Genomic DNA, 23,532 nt, shown 5'->3' with positions numbered 1-23,532 from the left:
AGGGGGGAGTATGAAGAGCAGATTGAGTGATGGCCGCTCACCAACACAGACATGGAGAAAGAGGCAAAGAGCAGAGTTTTGGCCTACAGCCAGCTAGTGCCACCATACAGCTTTTGTTGTGAGAGTTGACTTAGAAAAGACCTTTCAGAGAGGCGAAGAAAGAAGCGGGAGATGACAGGAAAATACAGAAACTGGCAACGAGAGAGCATTAAAGAGAGAGAGGACAAGGAACAAAACGGGAGGAAAAATTATTACAAAAGGGGAGCTATTAGGGAGAAGATGGACAAATAATGAGAACGAAGAAAATGAAAGCGGGAGGAGGGTTTGAGGGAAAAGATAGAGACTCATTCATGAGCCTGTACAGTAGATTAAAGAGATTAGGCCACACTGTTCTGCTCATCTATTCCTCCCTCCATCGTTTTTTTTTTATCCTCTGCCAAACCGCTTAGTCTGTAAGAAACTTTAGGCACTTAGACACACTAGGTAGTCTCTTGTTTTTTGTTTTTTTTACAACAGGTGAGGTCAGGAGAAGTGCACTGAGTCACTAATGCCATGGGAAATGGGATCAGCAGCTTAGATGAGACCGGCTTCTGTGAGAATCACTTGAGGTCACGGCTGCAAGCTGCACACATTTTCACAACCGATCTTAGACATAGCAACGACTGAAAAGTGCAAGTTTTTCTTTTGCTGGTCACCCCTGCACGAAAAACACTCGCGAAAGACAGAAGTGGTAGCAGTGCAATTATCAGTGGTCTATTAATAGTGAAGTAACATTAATACAAAGTGCTGCGTGTGGATCAGAGGGAGGGTTATGTGAAGGGACACTGACTGAATAGATAGATAGATAGATAGATAGATAGATAGATAGAATGTGTATATGTGTGTATATGACACAGAAAACCTTGTGACTAATGAGCAGAAGTACTGCCATGCATGAAGCAGGAAACTAAGCTATGAGCGTGTGAGAGAGCTAGGACAGACGACATAACCCATGCGCCCATACTTGTACCTCAAATAGTAAGATATAGAAAGAGGGTATATAAGTTCACGCTGCTCTTAGGCTCAAAATAAGTACTGAGACCTGATAACAATACAGTCTGCTTCAACTCTGCTAATGAAATTCCACTACAGTCACCATGGCACTCAAGCGAAAAAGGAGAAGCTTAAATAAGGAGTTTAATTTGCCTTATTGCTTGTTTCATGACAGAAGTGTCTTCCTTATAGTGAAGACTTGTTTTTCACTGTGCTTTCTATAAGGTGTTAAAAAAAATTGGAGTGACTGGTCCATTTGGACAAAAATGCATAATTTAAAATTCACCACCGTCTGGCTCATAACCTTTTCAGCATGTCTGCTCTCATTCCCCCAGACTCCCTGTCACTTCCTTTTGTGTGTTTTTTAATATTGCATAAAAGCACAGCATAGCTCTTCCATACCAGAAAGTCTTAATAAAATCCAGACAGGTCTAACAGAAGAAAAACAGACAGCCTTGTGCAAGATTTATTTATTTATTTTTTCAGTAATTAGGAGCCCCGTAAACAACTAAAACTGAGCTTTTCTTGTAGGCAGATGTGAAACAGAGGTGGAGATAAGAATCACAGAAGAGACTGTGCTTCTGAGAATGACACTCACTACACCCGTCTGTGGCTATGGTTTTAAGTTCATGTCCTATGTCAAAGTTTAAAAAAAAAGAAAAAAAAAAGGCACACACGTACAGAGTGTTTCGTTTTTCACCACTCACTGTTTCGGGTAGATCAGGAATTTCACATGTCATTCTTGATTTAGCGCTATGAAATTGTCAATCCACAAATAAGCTGTGCAAAACGCAAAAAAGGCTTGCACAATATGATCCGTAGGGTCATGTGCAAACCTAACAGCACATAATGTGCATAAGAAACAAACGTGTGTGCAAGTGTGCATCGGTGAAGAGGACGTGCACGTTTATGCTATCATGAGCTACTTTTCATAATTAATAAGCTTAACTGACGCTTGCATCACTTACACAAACAGACCTGCGTAAAACTTCTGAGCTCATGTTTGCTCATGCTCAAATACACACACACACACAAGCTCCACTGCAGTGATCCACACAAACAGTGATGTTTAATCAGCCATAATTCTATCGGTCACGCAAACCCGTGCACTTACGGAGACCGGTGCAGTGTGTTATGTGGTCATAGAACAACTGCTTTGCTCTAGAAACCAGGTTTTTCAGCATCTCTGTCACAGGAAGTGATGAAAGCGGAATAGAAGAGAAAGGAGTACATTAAGGGGGGAAACTGTGGTTTTACACAAGGACACAAAGTGCGAAGTGAGAGACAGTTGATGCCAGTTGTGGATTTTTGTGTTGTTGTTATTTTGTTTATTTTTTTTACCTTTGAATTCAGTAGTCATGATTTTGGGGGTATTTCATCACAGACTTTGTACGTTTTCAGTTAGAAATGACAGAAATGAAAATATGCATTTGTAGAAACTGTAAATCCAGGTCAGAGTTGAGGCAGCTGCAGCTCGCCTTCCTTTTGTCTTGAAACAGGAAGTCATGTGATTCCTCAGAGGGCTTGAGCCCAGAGGGGCTGAAAAAGTAGCTCATTGTTGCTGGGGCAAAACGCATAGGTCTGAGTCAGTGCGGTTAGTGTGTGCTTTAACAGAGTGTGTGCGTGATTTGTCTGTCTTGCAGAGGCAACCAAAACTGTAACATGACTGACGGGAATCTTTCCTGCACCGTAATATCGGTGGACAATTGTTCACTGATATTCTTCACTTTTAAAAGCACTTTAAAGAGTATATGGAGAGGGAAGCCCTCTTAACTGTGTCCCTCTGCAACACTACTAATTGCATATTTAAAAATTTTTAAAAAAAGTTGGTCATTAACACTACTTAGGATCTCCACTTGCACTGAAACAAACATGAAATCCACAATGTGAGCATATGCATGTCAAAGACCTTCACCGCCACCTCGCTCCCTTTCTCCTGCTGCTCAGCTGGTGTGTGGGAGGAAGAGAGCTGACAGGCCTGAAAGTGCTGACATCAGCAGAGAAGAAGGCACACACTCAAGTTCACACACACACAAGGACATGCACTCAAATGCTCATGAAGTCAAATGGAAACACTTTCTGTTGCAGAGGTGTTGGTTAGATCAGGTGAGGTTAAACCGACCTATTAGATTTTTTTTAAAAAAATCAAATTTTCATTTTTGGCAGTATCGCTGGCCAAACTGGTACAAGTCATAAAAAAATAAACACAAATGAGTTTGCAGCATGCTTTATCATCACAAAGGCTTAGGTTTGGCTTTAATAACCTCTTATTCTTGTAGCTTTGGCACTCATTTCTATGTGTTAGTGTGAAATATTGCATGACGGTGGAGAAACGCACGCCTGCAAGTTGCACACTGAGTTTTGCAGGATTATCTAAACCACTCTATTTTGAGGTTAAACTGCAAGGAATTAACTTAGTATCTGTAAACTGAGCTCAGTGTTTACAATCGGCAATTCACAATTTACCTTTGGGTCCCTTTCAGAATAAGTTCGACTGACCTCTGGGGTTGAAACCCATCAGACTGACTGATTGCTTGTTTTTCTTGCTGAGCTAGATATCCTTTTATGAGTGTCACACACTCCCGTTTCTCAGAAATCAAATTTCAGCATCATGTTATTATTAGAGCAAGCAGAACTGCAAAAATAAAGGCCGGGTTACAATAAACCACAATTATCCTCTAAATGTTTGTCATGGTACAGCATATGGTAGAAATCAGTGCCCTGCGGTCTGCTGTGTGTACTGTATCTGTTTTTAGCACCATTAGAGTGAAGAGCCCCATGAACACCAGCAGGGCCTCAACTCAGCACAAGATAATCTGGACCAGATGTGAATTCCCCTACAGCAACCAAGGCACCAATCACAACGCAAATACTCACATACAAACAAGGAACAGCAAGTCACAAGTTTCAAACAACTGAGGTCAAACTCGATTTGTGGACTAGTATTTTGTTACATGATCATGTGCAACACTGTTATCGCCGTGATCTGTCAAACGAGATCATAGCTCACCTTCAGCGGAGTGAATTGATAGGTTCAGAGGTTATTACAGTGCACACGGCAAGTGATAGAAACGCAGGCATGACCGGGTTACAGCCTGAGGCATCAGGCAGCCTGTGCTGTGGAAATATTCGGCCAAAGAAACGACACACCTCAGAGTTGCATGCACACACACACACACACAAATTTGCTGGCAAAGGTCTGTTTTGGATTGTTGTTGCAAGATCAGTGAAAAGTGAACTCTTGAATAGGCAAAGAAAAGTTTAATACATTTATTACAGCTAAGGAGATACAGTGAGACAGTTTGGCAGGACTTGCGCAAATGTTTGTGTTACATAAGTTCAAGGTCTTGACTTAAGTTCTCTTACAACTCTTATTAACATAGGCAGCACTACAACTCTACTAACAAGTTCACAGTCACAGGCCTCATATTGCTACAATCCTTTTTGTCTTGTGACACAGAGAAGTGAAGAAAAACCTACTCTGTGTCCACAATCCGACACGATGTTTATAATAATGATGGTCATAATAATAATAATAATTTCTACTTGGTAGGAATTATGGCGTTTAAAATAGTGCCAGTACATTGCGTGAGAGTTCATAGCTATTGCTAGTTTCCTGCCTTGTTCCAAGCTAGGCTATAATGTACAAAAATCCCTGTTTGTTTACCAACTCCTGTTACACAATCAGGAGTTCAGCAGCCAAAATTGGCACAAGGGTACACCTTTGTGCACCGTGAAGGTTCTTATCTATAGCAGATATTATGAAATCATCATGTTACCTAGCAACCACCCACAAACGGGCTAAAAATAAACAATTTGTAGCGTCTACGCATCAACAACACTTTATAAAAGCATAATAACATCTTGATTTCGTGACAGCTAACAAAACTGGAATTATCCATGTTGTGTTGTGACGTCGCCGTGTTGCCGAGCAACCACCAAACAACACAGACCAAACAGTACTGTACCATGGGCATGTGCTATTAAATGGCATTTTCAACTTACAGTTGCGTAAAATCATACTATAGAATACTATAGATATCAATTTCTAATAAACACTGATTAAATGGGGAAAAACATGGAACTATAAGAAATGCACAAAAGAAAATTCATTTATTAGAAAAACAAACAAACACATGATAAAAGGATTTTCTCAGATTTTTCTTCTTTTTAAAAAAAAACACATCTGGTGACACTAGTAATGTATTATTTTGGTAGTACAGAGTGGTGCTCTGTGAAAAGAAAAAACAGAAGTCACGAGGAAAACATTTGTAGAGCAGAAATAATAAATGACAATATTAGAAATTATTTTTAGTTACTAAGAAAAATCCACAGTGTCAAGAGTGGGGGAATCTTCTCTGTACTTCAGTTCTTCTTTGTATTTTTTTTGCTGAGAAAAATCAGGGTGCGCAGTTCTTTCATAAATCTTTCACAGACCCTCAGAGTAATTCATAAGCCACTCTGTGTCCTCAGTTTACCTAAAAACATTTTGTTCTGTACAGAGCTCAGACAAGTCCTCAGTGAAAATACCGCTATGCACACAGGGAAGAGGGGTGTTAAAGGAGGCGGCAAACCTCAGTCGACCCCTCACCTAAGCGGTGCACGTTAAAACGTCATGTATGTCTCCTCGCCCTCCCTTCCTACTACTGTCCCTCCTCTTTTCTTTCCACTGACCTGACCTGTTCTTCTTTTCTTGGTTTTCTTTCAACTATTAAAATAATTTTCCCCCCATTTTTTGGGGCTGCCACAGAGTTGCACCTATGAGCCTGCATGTTAGTATGTAAGGCAGAATAAACTCACTACTGATAAACAGAATCAAGTTAAACTATAGAAATTGGTAAATAATACTGGTGTGTGGTTTGTTCCGTTTCATTCACTGAGAAACTTAATGAAAGACATCAACGTCAACTCCTTCACCTGCTGTTGCTTGTGCTGAAAATGAACGATAAATAAATCACACTGTCTTCCTACATTGTCCTTGAAATGTGTCTTGAGTGGCGAGGTGTAGATGCCAGGCTCATACCCCAAATGGATTCCTTGTCACCTGCACCATATCTTCCCACAGGAATGGCAACATTCCCCTTCCTGATCATTTTATACGATTTGGTCCTTCCCTCCCCCACCACCTCTTGTCCCTCTGCACTTCAGCTCTGCTCGTATCACACAGAGATGTAATTAATCATGTGGGCACCCTGCTACTCTTAATACTGAGGCTGTCCTCTTTTCCTTCACACTTTATCTAGCTCTGTCTCCTCGAGTCTCTCTCAATGACTTTCTATCTCTCCCTCACACACACACACAGACTCATTAATCACCTGTTCACACAGGAAAGCTCTGTAATGCATGCTAGTGGGATGATTTGGTGGTTAGCCTTCCTTGTCTTTTTTACTATTCTCTCTTTGTACTCGGGTATACCTTGCGCCATCACACGTCAATGTGTTTTCCTCTAATGGCTCTTCTGTCATCAGCGCTCACTCGCCATGATTATCATCGCTGGCAGGCTCGCCCTCTGGTCTTTCGCTATTTTTAGATGTCTGTTGATGAAATCGTTCAAGTTCTTAAAAAGGGCAGGCCGAGAGTCACCACAGCATCATCCCAAAGCCAGGGTAGAACGGCCAGAGAAAAACCCAAACAACTCCACAAAGCAAATCTATTTTGAATCTAACAGCAGCTTATCGTCAAATATATTAAAAGCTTTTTTTTTCTTTTCTTTTTTTTAAGTCTGGTTCTCTTTACAAAACACTGGCAGATGTCTGGTCCTTGCTTCATTAAGTGCCTGGTACATTTTTATGTTTAGACTGAAGGAGCTTAAAAGAGCTCAAGTTGGCATTAATATAACAGGGATTTAACAGCTAGGCTCGATTAATATTGGAATAGAAAGTTATCTGTATGGGTTGACTGATCCATGTGCAAGTTCACTTGCATGCGCAGCTTTTAGCAGTAGCACAGCTTGAATTCTTACGAAACAAAACAGCACGGATACGAGAGATTTGTTCCTGATTTTGGATGCACACAGCTTTGCACTCAGACTCTCTCTTGCAAGCCTGTTTCTCCTTCTGTGTCTGAAGAAGTCATCTTTGTCTTAGTTGTGTGTGTGTGTGTGTGTGTGTGTGTGTGTGTGTGTGTGTGTGTGTGTGTGTGTGTGTGTGTGTGTGTGTGTAATGTGCGTGGGTGTGTATTTGCATGCGCGTGTGTGTGCGTATATGTTCTTGGCAGGCGCACTTGCTCTGTAGCTTTAGGACGCCGTGTCCTGGAACTCGGGTTGATAAAACCCAGCAGGGATGTCCTGTGTTGTCCCAGAGCAAAGACTACACACGCTGTTCTGAGCTATAATGAACAACATGTTGGTTAATGTACAGCTACATATGTCTCGCAAGCTCATGTTTCTTTGTGTGCTGATGTCAGAAATACGATTTTTTTATTGCTTCTTCCGGGATGTATCCCTGACCCCACCAGTTGCTCTGTGTTTGTGTGTACGCGCTCGTTTGTGTGCCCCAGTACTAATAAAAACACACTGACCCAGTGAAGCCTAGGCAAGGTAACATGACTAACCATTACGTTTGCATGATCTACACTGATTGGTCGTTTGAAGTGGGATGGGTGAGCCAACTCCCCCCGACTCAGGCAAAGTGATTGGAGGAAATGTCAGAGTAAACAAGGAGCTCTTTGAGCATGGGGCCTTACACATTATTCAGTTAAAAAAAGACAGAAAAGGGAGCGAAGGAGACGAATCGGAAGCGGTGAGAAAGAGAGAGAAGTTAATATTACATTAGTAAGGCATTTGTGATGTCAGTAGCTTCTTATCTATCTTTAATCGGGTCACAATTGTGGAAAACAGCATTTGTGCATTTTTGTTGCTCCCGTTTACATTGTGATATGTGAATCAGGTTTTAAAGTTGTTTTAAAGATGTAAGTTTTTTTGTCAAAATTAAATTTTTTTACCTTAAATGACACTTAAGTTTTGTTTGTGTGTGCCTTAGTTAACCGAATTAACAAACTGTACAAAGGAACTAGAAGCACGATGAGGATCCTACCAGTAAGCACCAGATCCCTCTTCAGCACACACACATAAAGGAAACTTAAACACACACACAAACTCGGAGAGACACCCAGCCTCTGGCCAGGAAACGCACATATGATTGAAGAGAATGGAATGTTCTGTCTGAGGTCCAGAGCTCAGGGCAGCTGGAACCTGGGCCGAGTGTATGTGTGTGTGTTTATGTGAGCGTGTGTGTGTTTGTGAAGGGTCACAGTATAAATAATCGTCCCCTCTCGGGGAGTGTTAGCACAGACCAGCAGGGCAGTTTATTTATAATCCGCCATCTACGTGTCAAAGACCTGCGTGTCGTCTTCACCTCTGTCTGACGTTACCTGGCTACGCTTTCAGTGCTCTCTGCCACATCTTACACACTCAGATTAGCTGTTCATGCGAGAATGTGTGTTTTATATATATGTTTGCACAAATGACTTTTTTTTTTTTTACACATGACTCTCCTCAATTCGTCCAAGTTGTCACATAACATCACATGACCCAGAACCAGAAGGATGGATAGTAGTGAGTTCTACATTACATTATCTTGCACTCCTCAAAAGCCAAATTCCATCCATCCATCCATCCATTTTTTGCCCTTTTTCTGGCTCTCCCCGTGCACCTCTTCCAGTTCTTCCAAGGGAACACTGTCCAGCCAAGTTATGCAGTCTCACCACATGTCCTGGATCTGCCCTACAGTCTACTCATGCTCAAAACTCCTACCATTCAGAAGGAGTCTTGCTAGAATGCCCTCAAGATGCTGCTTGTATCTGAGATTTCTTTTGGGGGTTTTTTTTGGTTGCGATACAAAGCTAATGGCTGTAGTTGAGAGTAGGAATGCAGATCAACTTCTGATGCCACAACAGTCTGTCCGTCCTCCCCCTCCACTCTCCTGTCACTAATGAACCGTAGCCTCAAACCTGGAGGTACTAATTCTCATTCCCACCACAGTAACCTGCGAACCACCCCGGTGCGAGCTGGCGATCACTGCTTGATGAACCCAAAAGAACCACATCATCTGCAAAAAAGCAGAGATTTGATCCCAAGGCCACCAAAGTGGAAAGCCTCCACTGCTTGGCTAGGCTTAGAAAGTTTTTCCATAAAAGTTGTGAACAGGATAGGTGTCAAAGGATAGCCCTGGTGGAGTCCAGCAGCCATGAGGTTCGACTCAGACTTGCTGCAAAGCACTTCTGAGTAAGTGACTTCTTAAAGTCTGCACTGGCATCCACTTTTACTGCAAATTTTGCACAACAAAGTAAAGTGCCAGTAAATGCACCAGTCTGCAAATACAGCTTGCTAACAAGCTGCAATTTTAAATAATAGAAACCCAGTAAATTCATGCAGTAAGAATGAATAGGATCGTTATAGAAAGGTTAGTGTAAATCATAAACATAGCAGAATTGTAAGAGAACAGAGGAATCATAAAAACTATGACGTTCAAAGTTATCATATCTAAGACCTCTTTGTCCCTTGCGTTTGCCTCAGAAACATTTTATGGTCATATCTGTTGTACATTTGCCAGCAAGCTGTCTACCACCTGTTTGCACAAATCTAATCTTATTTGCACTCTGTAAAGACGCCAAACTTCAGGGGAAGCCAAGACATATTATAAGCTTGTCCATATATCACTCCTTGATCTTAAATAGTAGCTAAATTTGTGATAGTTGTACACTTGACCCTGCAGCAGTCTCTGTTGACACTGGTGTCAGATCAGTGCTGGTTTACATAATGGCTGATAAAGTTGTATTTGTCTAGGGCTCTCGAAAACATGCACAGTGTACCAGTTGATGGTTAAGTACACCATAGGTGTGAGGCTCAGGTCACGCAGTTTGTCCAATCAGGGAGGTGGAAGCAGGACAAAAGGGGTGGAGTTGTAAGATGTATGGGGTGAAAAGTGCACCCTCAAAGCACCTTTGACTCAGTGCTCTCTAATGACTCCATGACATTATAACCTCATGACACAACTCTTTCCTGCACACATGAAAAGCTGCGCCCTCCTTGCCCCCTCACACCTTTTTCACCTTCACATGAACACTCTCTTGTGTCCACACTTCTCTCAAACGAACACAGAGTACAAGGCAAAGTGAAACTGACCCAGTTCATACATTGGAGTTTAAATATGTACTGTAGCTGGGTGATGAAATACACTTGCAACACCACGTAGACCCTCCCTTTTCTGTACTGCCTGGCTACATAAAGCAATTTCACTCCACCAATCACCACTGCTACTGCAACAACCAATTACAAAGCGCTCCCAGGATCGTTTGAACCAATCAGAGAAATCTGCTTTTAAATGACTTTTCGGTCGTTTCTTTCTTTGCATTTTAAACACGACATTTTGCCTATACATCAGTCTAAATTTCCCGAGTGCACTTACAATCCCCTTGTTTGTTTAAAAACTTCATTGTGCCTATAACACACCTGCACCTCCGGCAAATCAGTTTTGCATAAATGCAAAAATACTCTATGCATTCACTGACACACCTTCAAAAATTTGAGGATTGAGCGAAAGCAGGGAGGGAGATTCCTAGCGTGGTTGCTGACAGTGATTAATTGTTCCCACATGTTGCTGACAGACAAAAAGGCCTATGTGTTCCTAAGTTTTAGCTGCAGCTGGTGCGCACACACACACACACACACACACACACACACACACACACACACACACACACACACACCCGGCTGGGGCCTGTCTCACCAAGCAAATTCAACTTTATCTGGCTACTCTGAGTTAGTTGGCTTTTAAACCTGGATAACCGGTCTGCCAAACAGTTGATAGCTGAACCTGCATTATCTAGGTGAGCAGAGGTGAGTCAGAGAAAACATCATTAGAAAGAGCACTTTATTTTAAATATCAAATCAGATGTTGGTGCAATCTGTGTCTGTTATCAGTTTCATTGGCAAAAATTAAATGATTAAAGCTTCTCGAGCCACACTTATGCCTGTCTAAATATAAAGCTATGGCTAACTTGGAGGTTTGTTTAGCTCAGGAGTGTTTAAATTGCTAGGATGGCTCTTTGTGAGGCTAACAAAATCTGCAAGCACAACTGAATCACAATTATAATTCAAGTTTTTGTCGTCGCTGCCAACGTTCCACTCTTTGTGCCGTGTAAAGATAACCATAGTCTGGCTGTCACGTCCTATTTAACCAACAGGTATGAGAGTAATACGGATGCTAAAGTAACTCTCAACAATGCTAAACTGTCAAACTACATCTTTGAAGAAGTATTTTTTTCTTTTCAAGAAATGAAAAGCAAGGTTGAGTTAAAAAAAAAAATCAATTTGTCTGCCTTTGTGACAGGGCCCTCCTGTTAAACTTCAAGTCTCAGAAATTAAAGCTCACCTGAGAGAGAAATAAGAGGAGGTCTGAAGAAAGAAAGAATTTAAAAAGAAAAAGTCCCAAAAGTTACCTGGATAGTATCAGCAGTTTCATTCTGCGTTGGAATGTTTTTGTTGCTGTTTGTAGGTGTGTATGTGCGTTATTTAGCTGCCGTGGCTGCATAGTAGGAGCTATGATTCAGAGCTGCTGTCTCAGTGAGCTGTTTTTATTAATGGGCTTCGGGAATACCCCAAAGGAGCTACAGCAGTATGTATACAGTACTCAGCTCACACTGTGAGTTTACCATGTTCACACATAAATTCTTAACGTGCAAATTTTCAGCAAATGAAACAACTTTAATAGTTTGGGGGTGGTAACCATCAGGCACATTTAAAAATAAATCAATAAAAGGAAGTCGCCTCAAAGTAAGAGAATAGTTCCAAGAAAGAGCTGTAATGATATTATCACGTTTTTGAAATCTACTCTCAGGCTACATTAAGTCTTTTGACATAGATTCAATAAGGTGCTGGAAACATTCCTCAGAGATTTTGGTCCATATTTACATGATAGCGTCACACAGTCTTTTCAGATATGTAGGCTGCACATCCATGATGTCAATCCCACGTCACACCTGACAGGAACAAGACATTTTTTGCATTTTCGCTTTTTCAGGCCATTTTCTGTAAACCCTAGACATGATTGTGTGGGAAAATCCCAGCATATGATTGGCTAATTCGATATTTGCACTAACAATCAGTTGAACTGATGTACTTAAAGAAGTGGCCAGTGAGTGCATGTCAGTAATGACGGAAAATTTAAGCTTAAGATGGGCAGGAGGAGGTGGGTTTTAAATTTAAGCTCCAGGACTTTGGATTGGGCTCACCATATGTGTCCTAAGAGTTTTTCTTATGTTTTATATTGAGTTTAATGAACTCATGGAAATTTCAACGATATGCTGGGTGTGTCATTAAATGCAGTAGAAGAATCACAGGAGACAGAAATGAGATGTTGTGGTTTGCACGACAGGCTAAATGTCTGCAAGAAATGCAAAGTAAAAAATGTTTTAAACGGTTAAAAGGTCAGGCCACCAAAATCATAAAACAACATACTTTCCATGTACTAAACCGCAGGCAGTGCTGCATCTATGCACAGTTCGGATTGTGGTGCTCAAGGCAAATTTTAAAAAAAAAACACGGAAAACTGTGTCTAGGAAATCCTTGAAATCTCCAGAATAAAAGTGGTGATCAGTGCAGTTTGTGAGGAAGAGTATGTGGGAGGGCTTGCTTCTACTAGTTTATCACACATTGTACTGACAGCATGCACATTATTCATTCTTTCATCTTGTAATCATCATGTTCTTATCCTCCCTTTCACATGGATCCAAATTTCCTCGTCCATGCTGTGGTTGCAGATGCCCTGCTTGCTTTTATCACTTGCCCGTCACACAAAGTTATGAAATATCACACTTGACATTTGAAGGAAACGAGCAATGGCACAAAAAAAGAGATGCATTAAACAAGTGGCTTTCGAGGGAGAAGGACTGATGAAGTATCGGGCGCTGGCAGGTGAATGTTTACACCAGCTGGATAAAGAAACTCTGTTTTTTAAGAAATTCTCCTATTATTCATCCCGCCAAAGTTTTTATTTTTCCTTTACAAAGCCGATCCCCTGCCATTATTTATAACTTCTTGGCAGATGGAAACATTTATGTACGTGTGTGTTCTGTAATAAAGCAGCAATACGTCATGCCTCGAGAGATGCCGGCAGAGGATAAACACTGGTCTCTCTAGTATTTATTCCCCTCTTACCTCACTGCAGAATACACGGTGCACAATTGAGAAATATGTTCGCACCATCATTCATGATTCTATGCAATGCATAGCAAGGGTCGGAAGAAGCATACGCTCCAACAGAAACAAGTTTTTGCATAACAGTTGCAAACCATTTAAGAGCGTTTTCATATAACTATCACAACCGCACCCATAGTACACGCTCAAATATGCATACACTCACACAGGGTCATGGGTTCAGTTTGGCCCCAGAGATCTTGCTCTGCCAACACAGCATTCAGAAATGTAACTTAAACCTATTCTCTCTCCTCTCTGACTGAACTGCCTTTGACCAGAATAACAGTCCTGACCAAATTGCCTGTAAACTGTTGCCTGGTAAAGACGGTGCTGCTTCGTGGAAAACAATATTGTGATTCCCACAAAAACAAGAAGATGTTGGTTCTCGCTGATTTGAACCCAGAAGTCTGTTCCGTCTTTATGAGTAAAAATATACATAAGAGGTAAAAGGAGAGGGGAAAATTGCGTGCATGTTGTGGATGGCAGTTGGGTTGTTTATATGGGAGGATATAGCATAGCCTCAGAGTCCCACAGGACCCATAAGAGCTATGTGTTTGTGAAACAACAGAAACTGCGGAAGAAGGAGGGGATGTGGAAAAAGAAGGAGACTGAGGCAAAATAATTAATTCAGCAAAGCCTGCAATAAATTGAGAAGACGGGGAAAGTGTAATTAATGCTAGAGGCAAGGTTATAAACATATAAGTTAGTGATCCAGAACAGAATTATTTTTCATTAAAATGCATGTTTTTTGTAAGACTCCTAATGGTGTTACTGTGAGTTGAAATTTGAGACTATGGCTGTGTGTACACATTGTTATCCTGTCATAAAAAGATCCATGAAATGATGTCCTGTTATGTAACCAGATGGCGGTGTGTGTGTTGTGTGGGAGCATGTGTGCGATGGCCGGAAAGGGGGGGTGGATGTCCAGATGGATAAGAACATGTTTGTAATTTAGGGATCAAGTTTGAGTTTCAAGTCTTAAATTACTGCTTTTACACAATGCAATCCTCAGTTTAAGCTGCATTATTTAATTATTGAAAAGAGTACTGAAGTGAACAGACTTCTCTAAAGTAAACAAGGCATGTGAATCTTTGCTATTGTGCAAATGGAAACTCATAATGACACACATGAATAAAACTTGCAAGACCTCTTGTTTAAATAGTATCCCAGTTTTATCAAGCTGTGTTATCTGTTACTGGCCTTTGACTCTTATCTTGTGGTTTAACTATAACCCAAGCCATTGCATCCAAAAGAAGCCAATCTGACTCTCTCAGTCTTTTGTGTTCTGAAACTACTAGAAATATCAGATAGTCACCTCAGTATCACCTGTTCTTAGTTTGGCTAACATAATCATTCTGACACTTCTACACTTCTAACATGAAGTTTAATAAGTACACCACTTTTACCATGCACAATTTTCAAGGTTATGGACAGATAACAGGCTGAAGTTACACATGAACTCCAGGAGGATCAGATCTACACAAGCAGTGAAGTTGCCTTTTGTCCTATGTGGCACATGACAACATTACGGTGATGGGAGATGCATGAAAAAAGATGTTACTGGCTCTATTTATAAAAAAGGATGGGTTGTACACGACACAGACTTTGTACTGTTAAGCTGGTAGGGTAAAGAGTGTTTAATGTTAGATGCAACTGAGTTTGACATTTGCGTTTCTGGGTAATGTCTAGAAAACCTCTGGGCTGCAGCGCACGTGTGAAAGTAGCTCGACAATGATTGCTAGTGTGGTGAAAGTCTCTGCACAATGTGAAGCACGAACAAATGTACGCCTGCTAACTATTAATGCTAACATAGTCAGCACCAAGACAACAAGCATTTCAACAGGGTTGTTATGTAGTCATTTGGGCCTTTAATGCGCACGTACGTCTCTGTGTCGTGAATGAAACTCTTGATCACTGGCAGGGACTGTCATGTGAAAAAGTTGCCCCACAGTGGGCCTTTTGGCCTCTCACAAGAAAAGAGCTCAGAGCTGATCAATACACACCAGCCAAGACAAACAGTCACACGCAAACACACATGATCTGACATATAGAGGCTCTTTGTATGTGTCATTCATTATTGAGGAGGCTTGATTTTTAGAACACTGTCTCTCTCTTTTCTCTTTTATGCCCACAACACAAAAGCTACAGCGGGAACAATGCAGACATCAGCGCTAAGTGGTGCACAATGTTAATGTGAGCCTGTCTATATTTAGTGGATCAACAATTGAAACAATAGGCTTTTGCTGTTTGTACGTCTAGTCACTGAGAAGAACTGTTTACGTGACTGCAGAATGAGCGTTCGTGGGTGGTTTATGGATCAGTGTTGTTGAGCTTAATGAGAGGTTTTCATTGAATATTGCACTGGCAAAAAGCAGAATGGATACAAATCCATACTGGTGACAGGCATAGTTTGAGTAATTGTCGCAAAAAGTATTTTCCACACAGCACTCAGCTGAGTCTTCTTCTCTGTTTTGTGTTACAGAATTCCATCCGACACAACTTATCCCTCCACAGTCGTTTCATCCGCGTCCAAAATGAGGGAACAGGAAAGAGTTCTTGGTGGATGATCAATCCAGAAGGAGGAAAGGGTGGTAAGGCTCCACGGCGCCGGGCAGTCTCCATGGACAACAGCAACAAGTACACCAAGTCCGCCCGCGGCCGTGCTGCCAAGAAGAAGGCAGCCCTGCAGGCTGCAGCTGCTGCAGCTGGTGAAGGTGGTGCGGACAGTCCTTCAGGTCTCTCTAAGTGGCCTGGAAGCCCGACCTCACGCAGCAGCGAGGAGCTGGATGCTTGGACAGACTTCCGCTCTCGCACAAACTCCAATGCCAGCACAGTGAGTGGCCGCCTCTCACCTATTCTGGCCAACCCCGAGCTAGACGAGGTGCCTGATGACGAGCCGCCTCTCTCGCCTATGCTCTACTCCAGTCCTGGCAGAACACTGTCTCCTGGGAATGCCAAGACGAATGGGAAGGCTGTGCCGACTGAGCTGCCCCGTTTGGCAGACCTGGCGGGTACAATGAATCTGAATGATGGACTCACAGATGACATAATGGATGAGTTCCTGGAGAACATCAGCATGGTGCCAACCACTTCCAGCCAGACTGCACCAAATGGTTCCTCAGGTTTCAGTTTTGGGTCCAAACCCAATGGGATAGCCTCACCTTCCTCCACTTCCTCTCCATCCTCCAATTCTTCTTCTAATGGAAGTGCTAGCTACAGTAACTCCATCTTCGGCCCCCACACGGCGGGCTCCTCTCTGCGTTCGTCCCCCATGCAGACCATCCAGGAGAACAAGCAAACGTCCTTCTCCAGCATCAGCACGACCCGCTTTGGCACCCAGACACTGCAAGACTTGCTCAACTCTGACAGTCACAACCATAGTGATGTAATGATGACCCAGTCAGATCCATTGATGTCACAGGCCAGTGCAGCTGCCCTCGTTTCCCAGAACTCCCGCCGTGGCCTCATGCTCCGCAATGATCCTGTCATGACTTTTGGGACAACTGGAGGACTTCAAAGCAACCAACAAGATATGCTGCGAAGTAACAACCACAATCACAGCTCTCTGAGGTCTATAAATGGAGGCTTGAACCTAGTGAATGAGGCTAACACTCTGGCTAATGCCAAACAGCAGCTCCTGCTCTCACCCCTGGGAGGAAATGGGTCTTCCTCCATGCAGATTGACACCTCAATCTTCCTGAGTGGGACAGTTAGCAGCAATGGAGGGAACTATCAGGATCGTTTCCCCACAGATCTGGACCTGGACATATTCAATGGCAGCCTGGAATGCGACATGGACTCCATCATCAGGAACGATCTTATGGATGCAGATGGCCTGGATTTTAACTTTGACTCTCTTGCCAACATGAATGGAGTCAGCAACTTCACAAACACCAAGCAGACCTCTCAGAGCTGGGTACCCGGCTGAGAGGGTGGGAGCAGAGCAGGTATGTAAATTGAAGTGTTGTTTGTTTTGAAGTATCTAATGGGGAATTTGATGTATGAGCTAATTAGTTTGTTGTTTTTTTTCCTGAAAAAAACTCTGTAAAATTTGGTCTAGTACACGTCATGCTCACAGTAGGGTTGTAGAGTTATTTGTGTCATGAATAGAGACAGCCTTAGACAAAAGCACTAAGATGATGTGATAATAACAGGAGTCAAGAAAGGACTTCACAGAACAAAATTACTGGGGGTTTTTCTTTATTGAACCACTTCGACCTTAATTGTTCTTCCTAAATCACATTGACACAATAAAAAAACTTCTCCAGCAGTTTTTTTCCTTACATGTTACATGTTTTTAATAAGGATGTGGACTGCATATACATTTTGGGGAACATGTATATGCAGAATTTGTAAGTTTGCTCACTTATAAAGAAATAAGCAGTGTCTATTTTAAAGGTTGTTTCAATTGATTGACAGAGAAAGAATATCACCCATAAAAGTTATAAATTGATCTACTTGTCATGGTCTGTAAAAGATGAAAATAGCTGCCATGATGTTGTGACATTGAAGATATTGTTTCGCAGCTTTGAATTGGGAATTTTGGCCATTATCATCAATTTTTTTAAAATCCTGTAGTCGTGAGTGAGGGTTGAATATGACCAAGAACCCAGTAAAGCTGCATAATCAAACAGTAGCAACTTGTCTACCACAAGGAAGACTTGCCCAGATACATTCCCTTCATTTGCTTCAATTTATTGTTACCATTTATGAAATGAACATCATGCTTAATTAAATATGACTGAGACCATAAATTCACCAGCAAAACGTTTACTGAGGTCTTAATTAGAGTGAGAAGAAGTAATTTTCCCATAAACTTCAATTGAGGATTCTCCAGTGATGTCATGATGTCATGTGCACACTGCTGAAGAAATGTCAGTCAACCACTGGTTTCTTGGGTTTCTAGGAAGTATGTGATGAGGACTTGATCAGGAATAATTCATATATTCAATAATTCATATTCAAATGCATGTATTATGAAACATATGCAGAAGTGGTAGCTTTAAGCACCTAACTTGCAGCTGCAAATAACCAGCAGTGAACAGAAATTTGTTGTTAATATGAGCCAGTGACATTTGCCAATCTACTTATTCAAAAATGTGACTTAAAACCTTGAGAAGGGAAAAGATTTTCATTCTTACGAACACAAAAAGATAATCATATCTTTTTCATTCCAGGTCTGACCTGTGTGGTGCAAGAGAAGATCGGACACACAACATCCTTTTTGCCAAACCTGCCATCAGCACAATGTAAAATAACCAACCCTGTGTTTACAGAAGAAGACTTCCTCTTGAGAGCTTTACCTTCGCTCCCACACTGGTGAACCATGAACGATCCTGCAGACTCGAGAGATGCTGCGCATGAGCCCTCAAAGCTTCTTGTGAAACGACAACAGCAAAAACGAAAGCTACATCTAACAATCACAAGAAACTCACAAATCTTAGAATTATGCAATTTTCCTTTGACGCCCAGTCTGCTGATATCAAAGAGACACTGCTTATCAAAAAGGGGTCTTCAGGTGGAAATTGAGGACTAAATGGCAAGCAAAGAATCGAAGGAGAGCATGGTGCAGTTTTTCCCACTGAAGTGTAAAGAGAAAAAAAAAACAAGACATGTTGTGGTGTAAATCAGATCCAGTGGTTTCCTGAGACGTGTAATACTGAAAAAGAAATTCCCACTGTTCTAAGTAATTTTAAATGTCATATGTTGTTGTTGTTGTTTTTTGAGTTCCTGTTTTATCATATTTGTTTCTTAATCAAAAATGTCTGTAGAGAAAGAGTCATTGTACTGGTGAAATGAAAAGGTGGAAATGGGAGTGTCGTACTCACTGAGTGGCCACTTATTCAGTCCATGTGTAGACAAACTGAAACGTTGCCCCAGATTGCGAAATCTCCAAAACCCCAGAAGTTTAAATTCCTCAATTTAACACAATGCACTTGCTGTTTTCTATATTATATGATGCATGACTTTGAAATAACAGCAGCATACTGAGGGTTATATTATGATTAGATGATTGCTACAGCTTTTGTTTTATCCTTGTATATATCAAAAGACTAGAGGAAGAAAACTTCTGGTACAGAATAGTGCAGGGCAGGTAAAAATTCAAGAGGGAAAAGATCTTGTATGTCTTCTCATTGCTTTCCTAACTTCTGGTGAGTTCTGTTGAGGTCATTTATCACAGCATTCGATGTAGCCAAAACAAAAACCTGTGTCCTAGGGTTGTGAACATTTCCACACCACAACAGGTGCTATATAAACAGTGTTGAATCCTGTCCTGCGAGGAAGCTGTGCATATTTTCTGTTCTTTTTTTTTTCCTGTTTTTACCCAAAACCCACAGAAGCCTCGAGCTGCGGCCACTTGTAGCATGATAAGTTTGAGCAAAGGGAGAAGGTTGTTGTCTTTTTTTTTTCCTTTATAGGCTCATTCCTCTAGAAGCCATTTGTTTCTTGATTAAAACAATAAGCTATCTCTGTATATTGCCAAATTACTTGAAATAAACAGTAGGATATGCTGGCAGCCAAATGACAGCACACACATTTATGCACACACTTAAAATACACACACACACACACACACACACGGGAAAAAAAAAAAAAAAAAGCAAAAAATAGCAGGGATCCATGTTAAGCTCTGCTGGTTTCTTGTTGTGAGATTGTGGGGCTTGTTATGCATATACAGAATCACTCAGGGGGTGAGGAAGGAAGGCTTTCCATTTAAGAAACGTCAAGCCACAGTCGAGTAGTATTTTAACGTTTCTTGGGGGGGAAAACATATTTTCTTTGTGTTTCTGAACTTGTAACCTGTGAACTTTTGGCCACCAGGATGAAGAATTAGAAGGACGATAAATGTCAGGATTATTACTTCACACAGTCTGTTGTTTTTTGGTTTTGTTGTCATAGCTTTTTTCTCCTCTTGTTTGACTCTTGACACACACACACACACACACACACACAGATCCCCTCGTGGACACGCCTGGTGCTCCTGCAGGTGACTTCCTGTATCTCCTAAATACATGTTAACGTGTGTACGTGTTTATCGATGGAGTTTTATTTCAACTGAATTAATCTCACGAGGGTTTGTAGCTCCTCGCGGTGCATACAGAACAGCCGACTGTATGCATGTATGTATTTATGCATTATGAACCGTGTGAAATGCATATTTACTCGCTGTATGTCCTTATATGCTCATGTAGTACTTGACCCTTGGGGTTTGTCATACCTCTGAATTTGAAGAAATAGCAAATACATCATGCGCCGGGTAAGGAGGGCAAACTGTTACCAGCAATTTTAATTGTTGAACCAGATTTTGGAAATGGTGGAAGGCACCATTGTTGTAGCATCTGGAGACCCCTTCTCCATTTGGGGGCAGTGACATGAAGTGTATTCCCTGTCATGTATATCAGTGTACAGATTCGTGTATATCTCTTTGAAGCTAAGGAAGGAAGGAGGAGTGGGTGTGCATGGTTGGCTAGAATGGTCTGTTGTACTAACTGAGGTTTAGTGCATGAGCTAGCTGGACCTTTCTCAACCTGAGAGGAACACTGTGTTTTTAGTGCTAAAACACTCTGTTCCTTTTTAAAAAATTAAAAAATAAAAAAGTAATAATCAGGGCTTAAAGAGGAGCACTTGCACCATCCTCCGATATTATTATTATTATTACAAACCCATTACACTGACGTAGTGAAAATGTCAGCAAGCTGGAATTACCAACATCTTGCTACATCTAAAATTTCCAGAACACTATCTGTCTTTTCTGTTGTCAGGGGGACTCCTGAGCCATCACCTGAACTGTTAAGCATTTGAATTCATCTACACTGTCTGTACTTAAAATTACTTACTCCTGTGAAGACGACAGGCAACGTGAAATCCGGGGAACGCAGTCATCTTTGAAAAGAGCTCTTATCAATTTGGGAAATATCAAATCTAAAAGGCGTTCCTAACATTATGTGCACTCGGCTCGGTGTAAAAATGCATCGACTCTTTGGGAGGGTAGTTTTCTCGTAGTCATAGCTGAGCAGGCCTTTCACAAAACCACTGCTTCATTCAGGCACAGATGACCTCCTCTCATGCTCGACACACACGCGCAGAACAAAATATGCTGGTTTAAAGCTGAGAAAAGCAAAAATAGACACATACCACTAGAAACCTTAATCACCTCTTGGACATTTTCTTTATATTATCTTCTTATGAGTCCTTCCATCCTTGTTAAGAAGCCCAGGCCAGCTCCCTTTCATACACACTCTGAACTTTTCCCTTTGAACTTTTGCTCTTTATTAATCTTGCTTATTCTCAACTTAATGTTAGTGGGTATTTTCCTGTGTATTACATTTTGAATTTTGAAGTTTGTATAAGAAATAGTGCGCATGTAAATAAAGCTTGGTGAGGCTCCACACACTCTCTGTGTCCTTGTCTTCACTTAATTTTCAGAAGAGAAGATTAGAAGTTCATATATTTCACAAGTGATGTGCAGAAGAAGATTTTCTATTGACAGTTCATATTGCCCAGTAGGAATTTTCAGCACAGGAAGGAAAGCGCTATAGCTCTTGCTTTGCTCGCCTTGCACACGCTGTATATTCACAAGTGTGTGTTTGTGTGCTGGAGCACGAGTGCATGAACAAATTTGACCGTGCACTCCCTCCAGAACATAAATCTCTTCCTCGTGTCAGTCTGGGTGGATCAAAACAGCTCCATGTTGTACTCCAGTTCTTGGAAGTAATCTTGCACAATGTTTTGTGTGAGGCCGAATAAAATGAGAGCAGACGTACAGCAGCTCACTGATACCTGACACTGGGACGGGTACTTTTCCTCTGTTGTTGCGTAACATACAGAGTGGGAGAAGAGGAACAGTCAGAAACAGAGTGTAGCATGCCTTCACGCAACACTAACACAGATATCAATCCCCAGTGACAGATCTGACCTCTTCTTGTTTTCTCTCAGATGGGCCAAAAGCCCTGACTCCCAGAAATCATGGGACGTGCACAATCATATCATCTGCATTTTAACTGATAAGTTCAGGTGTGCACAAGTGTAAAGTAAGTAAGTGACTAAGATTTCCTTTCAAGATAAAGATCACAAAGTGCGTCAGAACAAAAGATCATAAAGACAATGGTTAAACAAACGCTGTTTTTGTGGCTTCAAAGCTGACAGTAATCTCATCCATAAAACTATGGGGTTATTGGGGAACCTTTTAAGGGAGGCTTGGGCTTCTGAGTTGATTAATTCCAATCAGTTAAAGTGACGATCTCTTACAAGAAGACTTGAATGCACTTAGGAAATAAGATCCAATTATCACGATAGCATTACCATAGGCAGGGCATCTAAATGTCCTGTTGCCTCATTTTTCCAGAGAGGAATGCAGTGACTTGTGCAGCAATACGATGCATAATAGATTTAACATTTCCAAGTCATTAAAGACACTTATTTGTAACTTCAACCTTTGCATTCATCCCACAACTGCTACTGTAATGAGGCGATCTGCACGTCACTGGAAAGCTGAAAAAAACTCCCCATCAGTAAAGCACACCACTGTTAACTGAAATTGCTAAACGTGTAAACACTTTCACACAAATGCGTCACATCAATTCAGTTAAACATTAATATTATAACTTTCCACTTGTCATATAGGCAATCTGGAGAATTTCGCAATCTAAGATGAAGTTAATATTCTATGATTATAGTTAAAAATTCACACATTAGATTGTTGAGGTTGATTTTTCAGTGTCTTTAAATGTAGCTTAGTAATTCTCCATCAATGTGTTTCCGTAATTCTTTGACATTTAGCATTAAGATCGTCTTTAGGAACTTCTATTCAAGATATATGCAGAAATGTAGAACATTTTAGGATATTCAGCATCTAAAGTTTAGTCATCGTGGAGCTTCACAACAAGAATCTACTGTGCTGTTTGTCAGAGCGTCATTAAAAATGATCACATTGTACACTCGGACACTGTATTACGTGGCATAGATTCAACAAGGTGCCGAAATGATTCCTCTGAGATTTCTGTCCATGTTGAAATGATAGCAACACACAGCTGCTGCAGATGTGTCAGCTGCACATCCATGATTTGAATCTCTTATCCCACCACATCCCGAAGACGCCTTATGGGATCGAGATCTGGTGACTGTGGAGATCATTTGAGTACAGTGAACTCATTGTGATGATCAAGAAACCAGCTTGAGATGATTTGTGCTATGGTTTGTTATTATGCTGGAAGGGATGGACATAGTCAGCAAAAATACTTAGGTAGTCTGTGGTGTTTAAACAACTTTGGTACTGAGGGGCCCAATGTGTGCCAAGAAAACAC

General features: G+C 41.3%; 1 protein-coding gene across 1 annotated transcript in view; it reads left to right on the top strand.

Annotated features, from left to right (window-relative positions):
* The window catches only part of foxo3b (forkhead box O3b), a 43,327-nt gene extending 21,705 nt beyond the window's left edge, over positions 1 to 21,622 (top strand). Inside the window, exons 3-4 of the mRNA XM_005730992.2 lie at positions 15,711 to 17,175; positions 18,406 to 21,622. Of these exons, the coding sequence (XP_005731049.1) occupies positions 15,711 to 17,156 (1,446 nt within the window). The 3' untranslated portion in view covers positions 17,157 to 17,175; positions 18,406 to 21,622. The remainder of the gene's footprint in view (positions 1 to 15,710; positions 17,176 to 18,405) is intronic.
* The last annotated feature ends 1,910 nt before the right edge of the window (positions 21,623 to 23,532 follow it).

Source organism: Pundamilia nyererei, unplaced genomic scaffold, assembly GCF_000239375.1.
Source record: "Pundamilia nyererei isolate P.nyererei 1_Seehausen unplaced genomic scaffold, PunNye1.0 scaffold00041, whole genome shotgun sequence".
Lineage (NCBI taxonomy): Eukaryota > Metazoa > Chordata > Actinopteri > Cichliformes > Cichlidae > Pundamilia > Pundamilia nyererei.
This window is presented reverse-complemented; position numbering and strand designations above follow the sequence as displayed.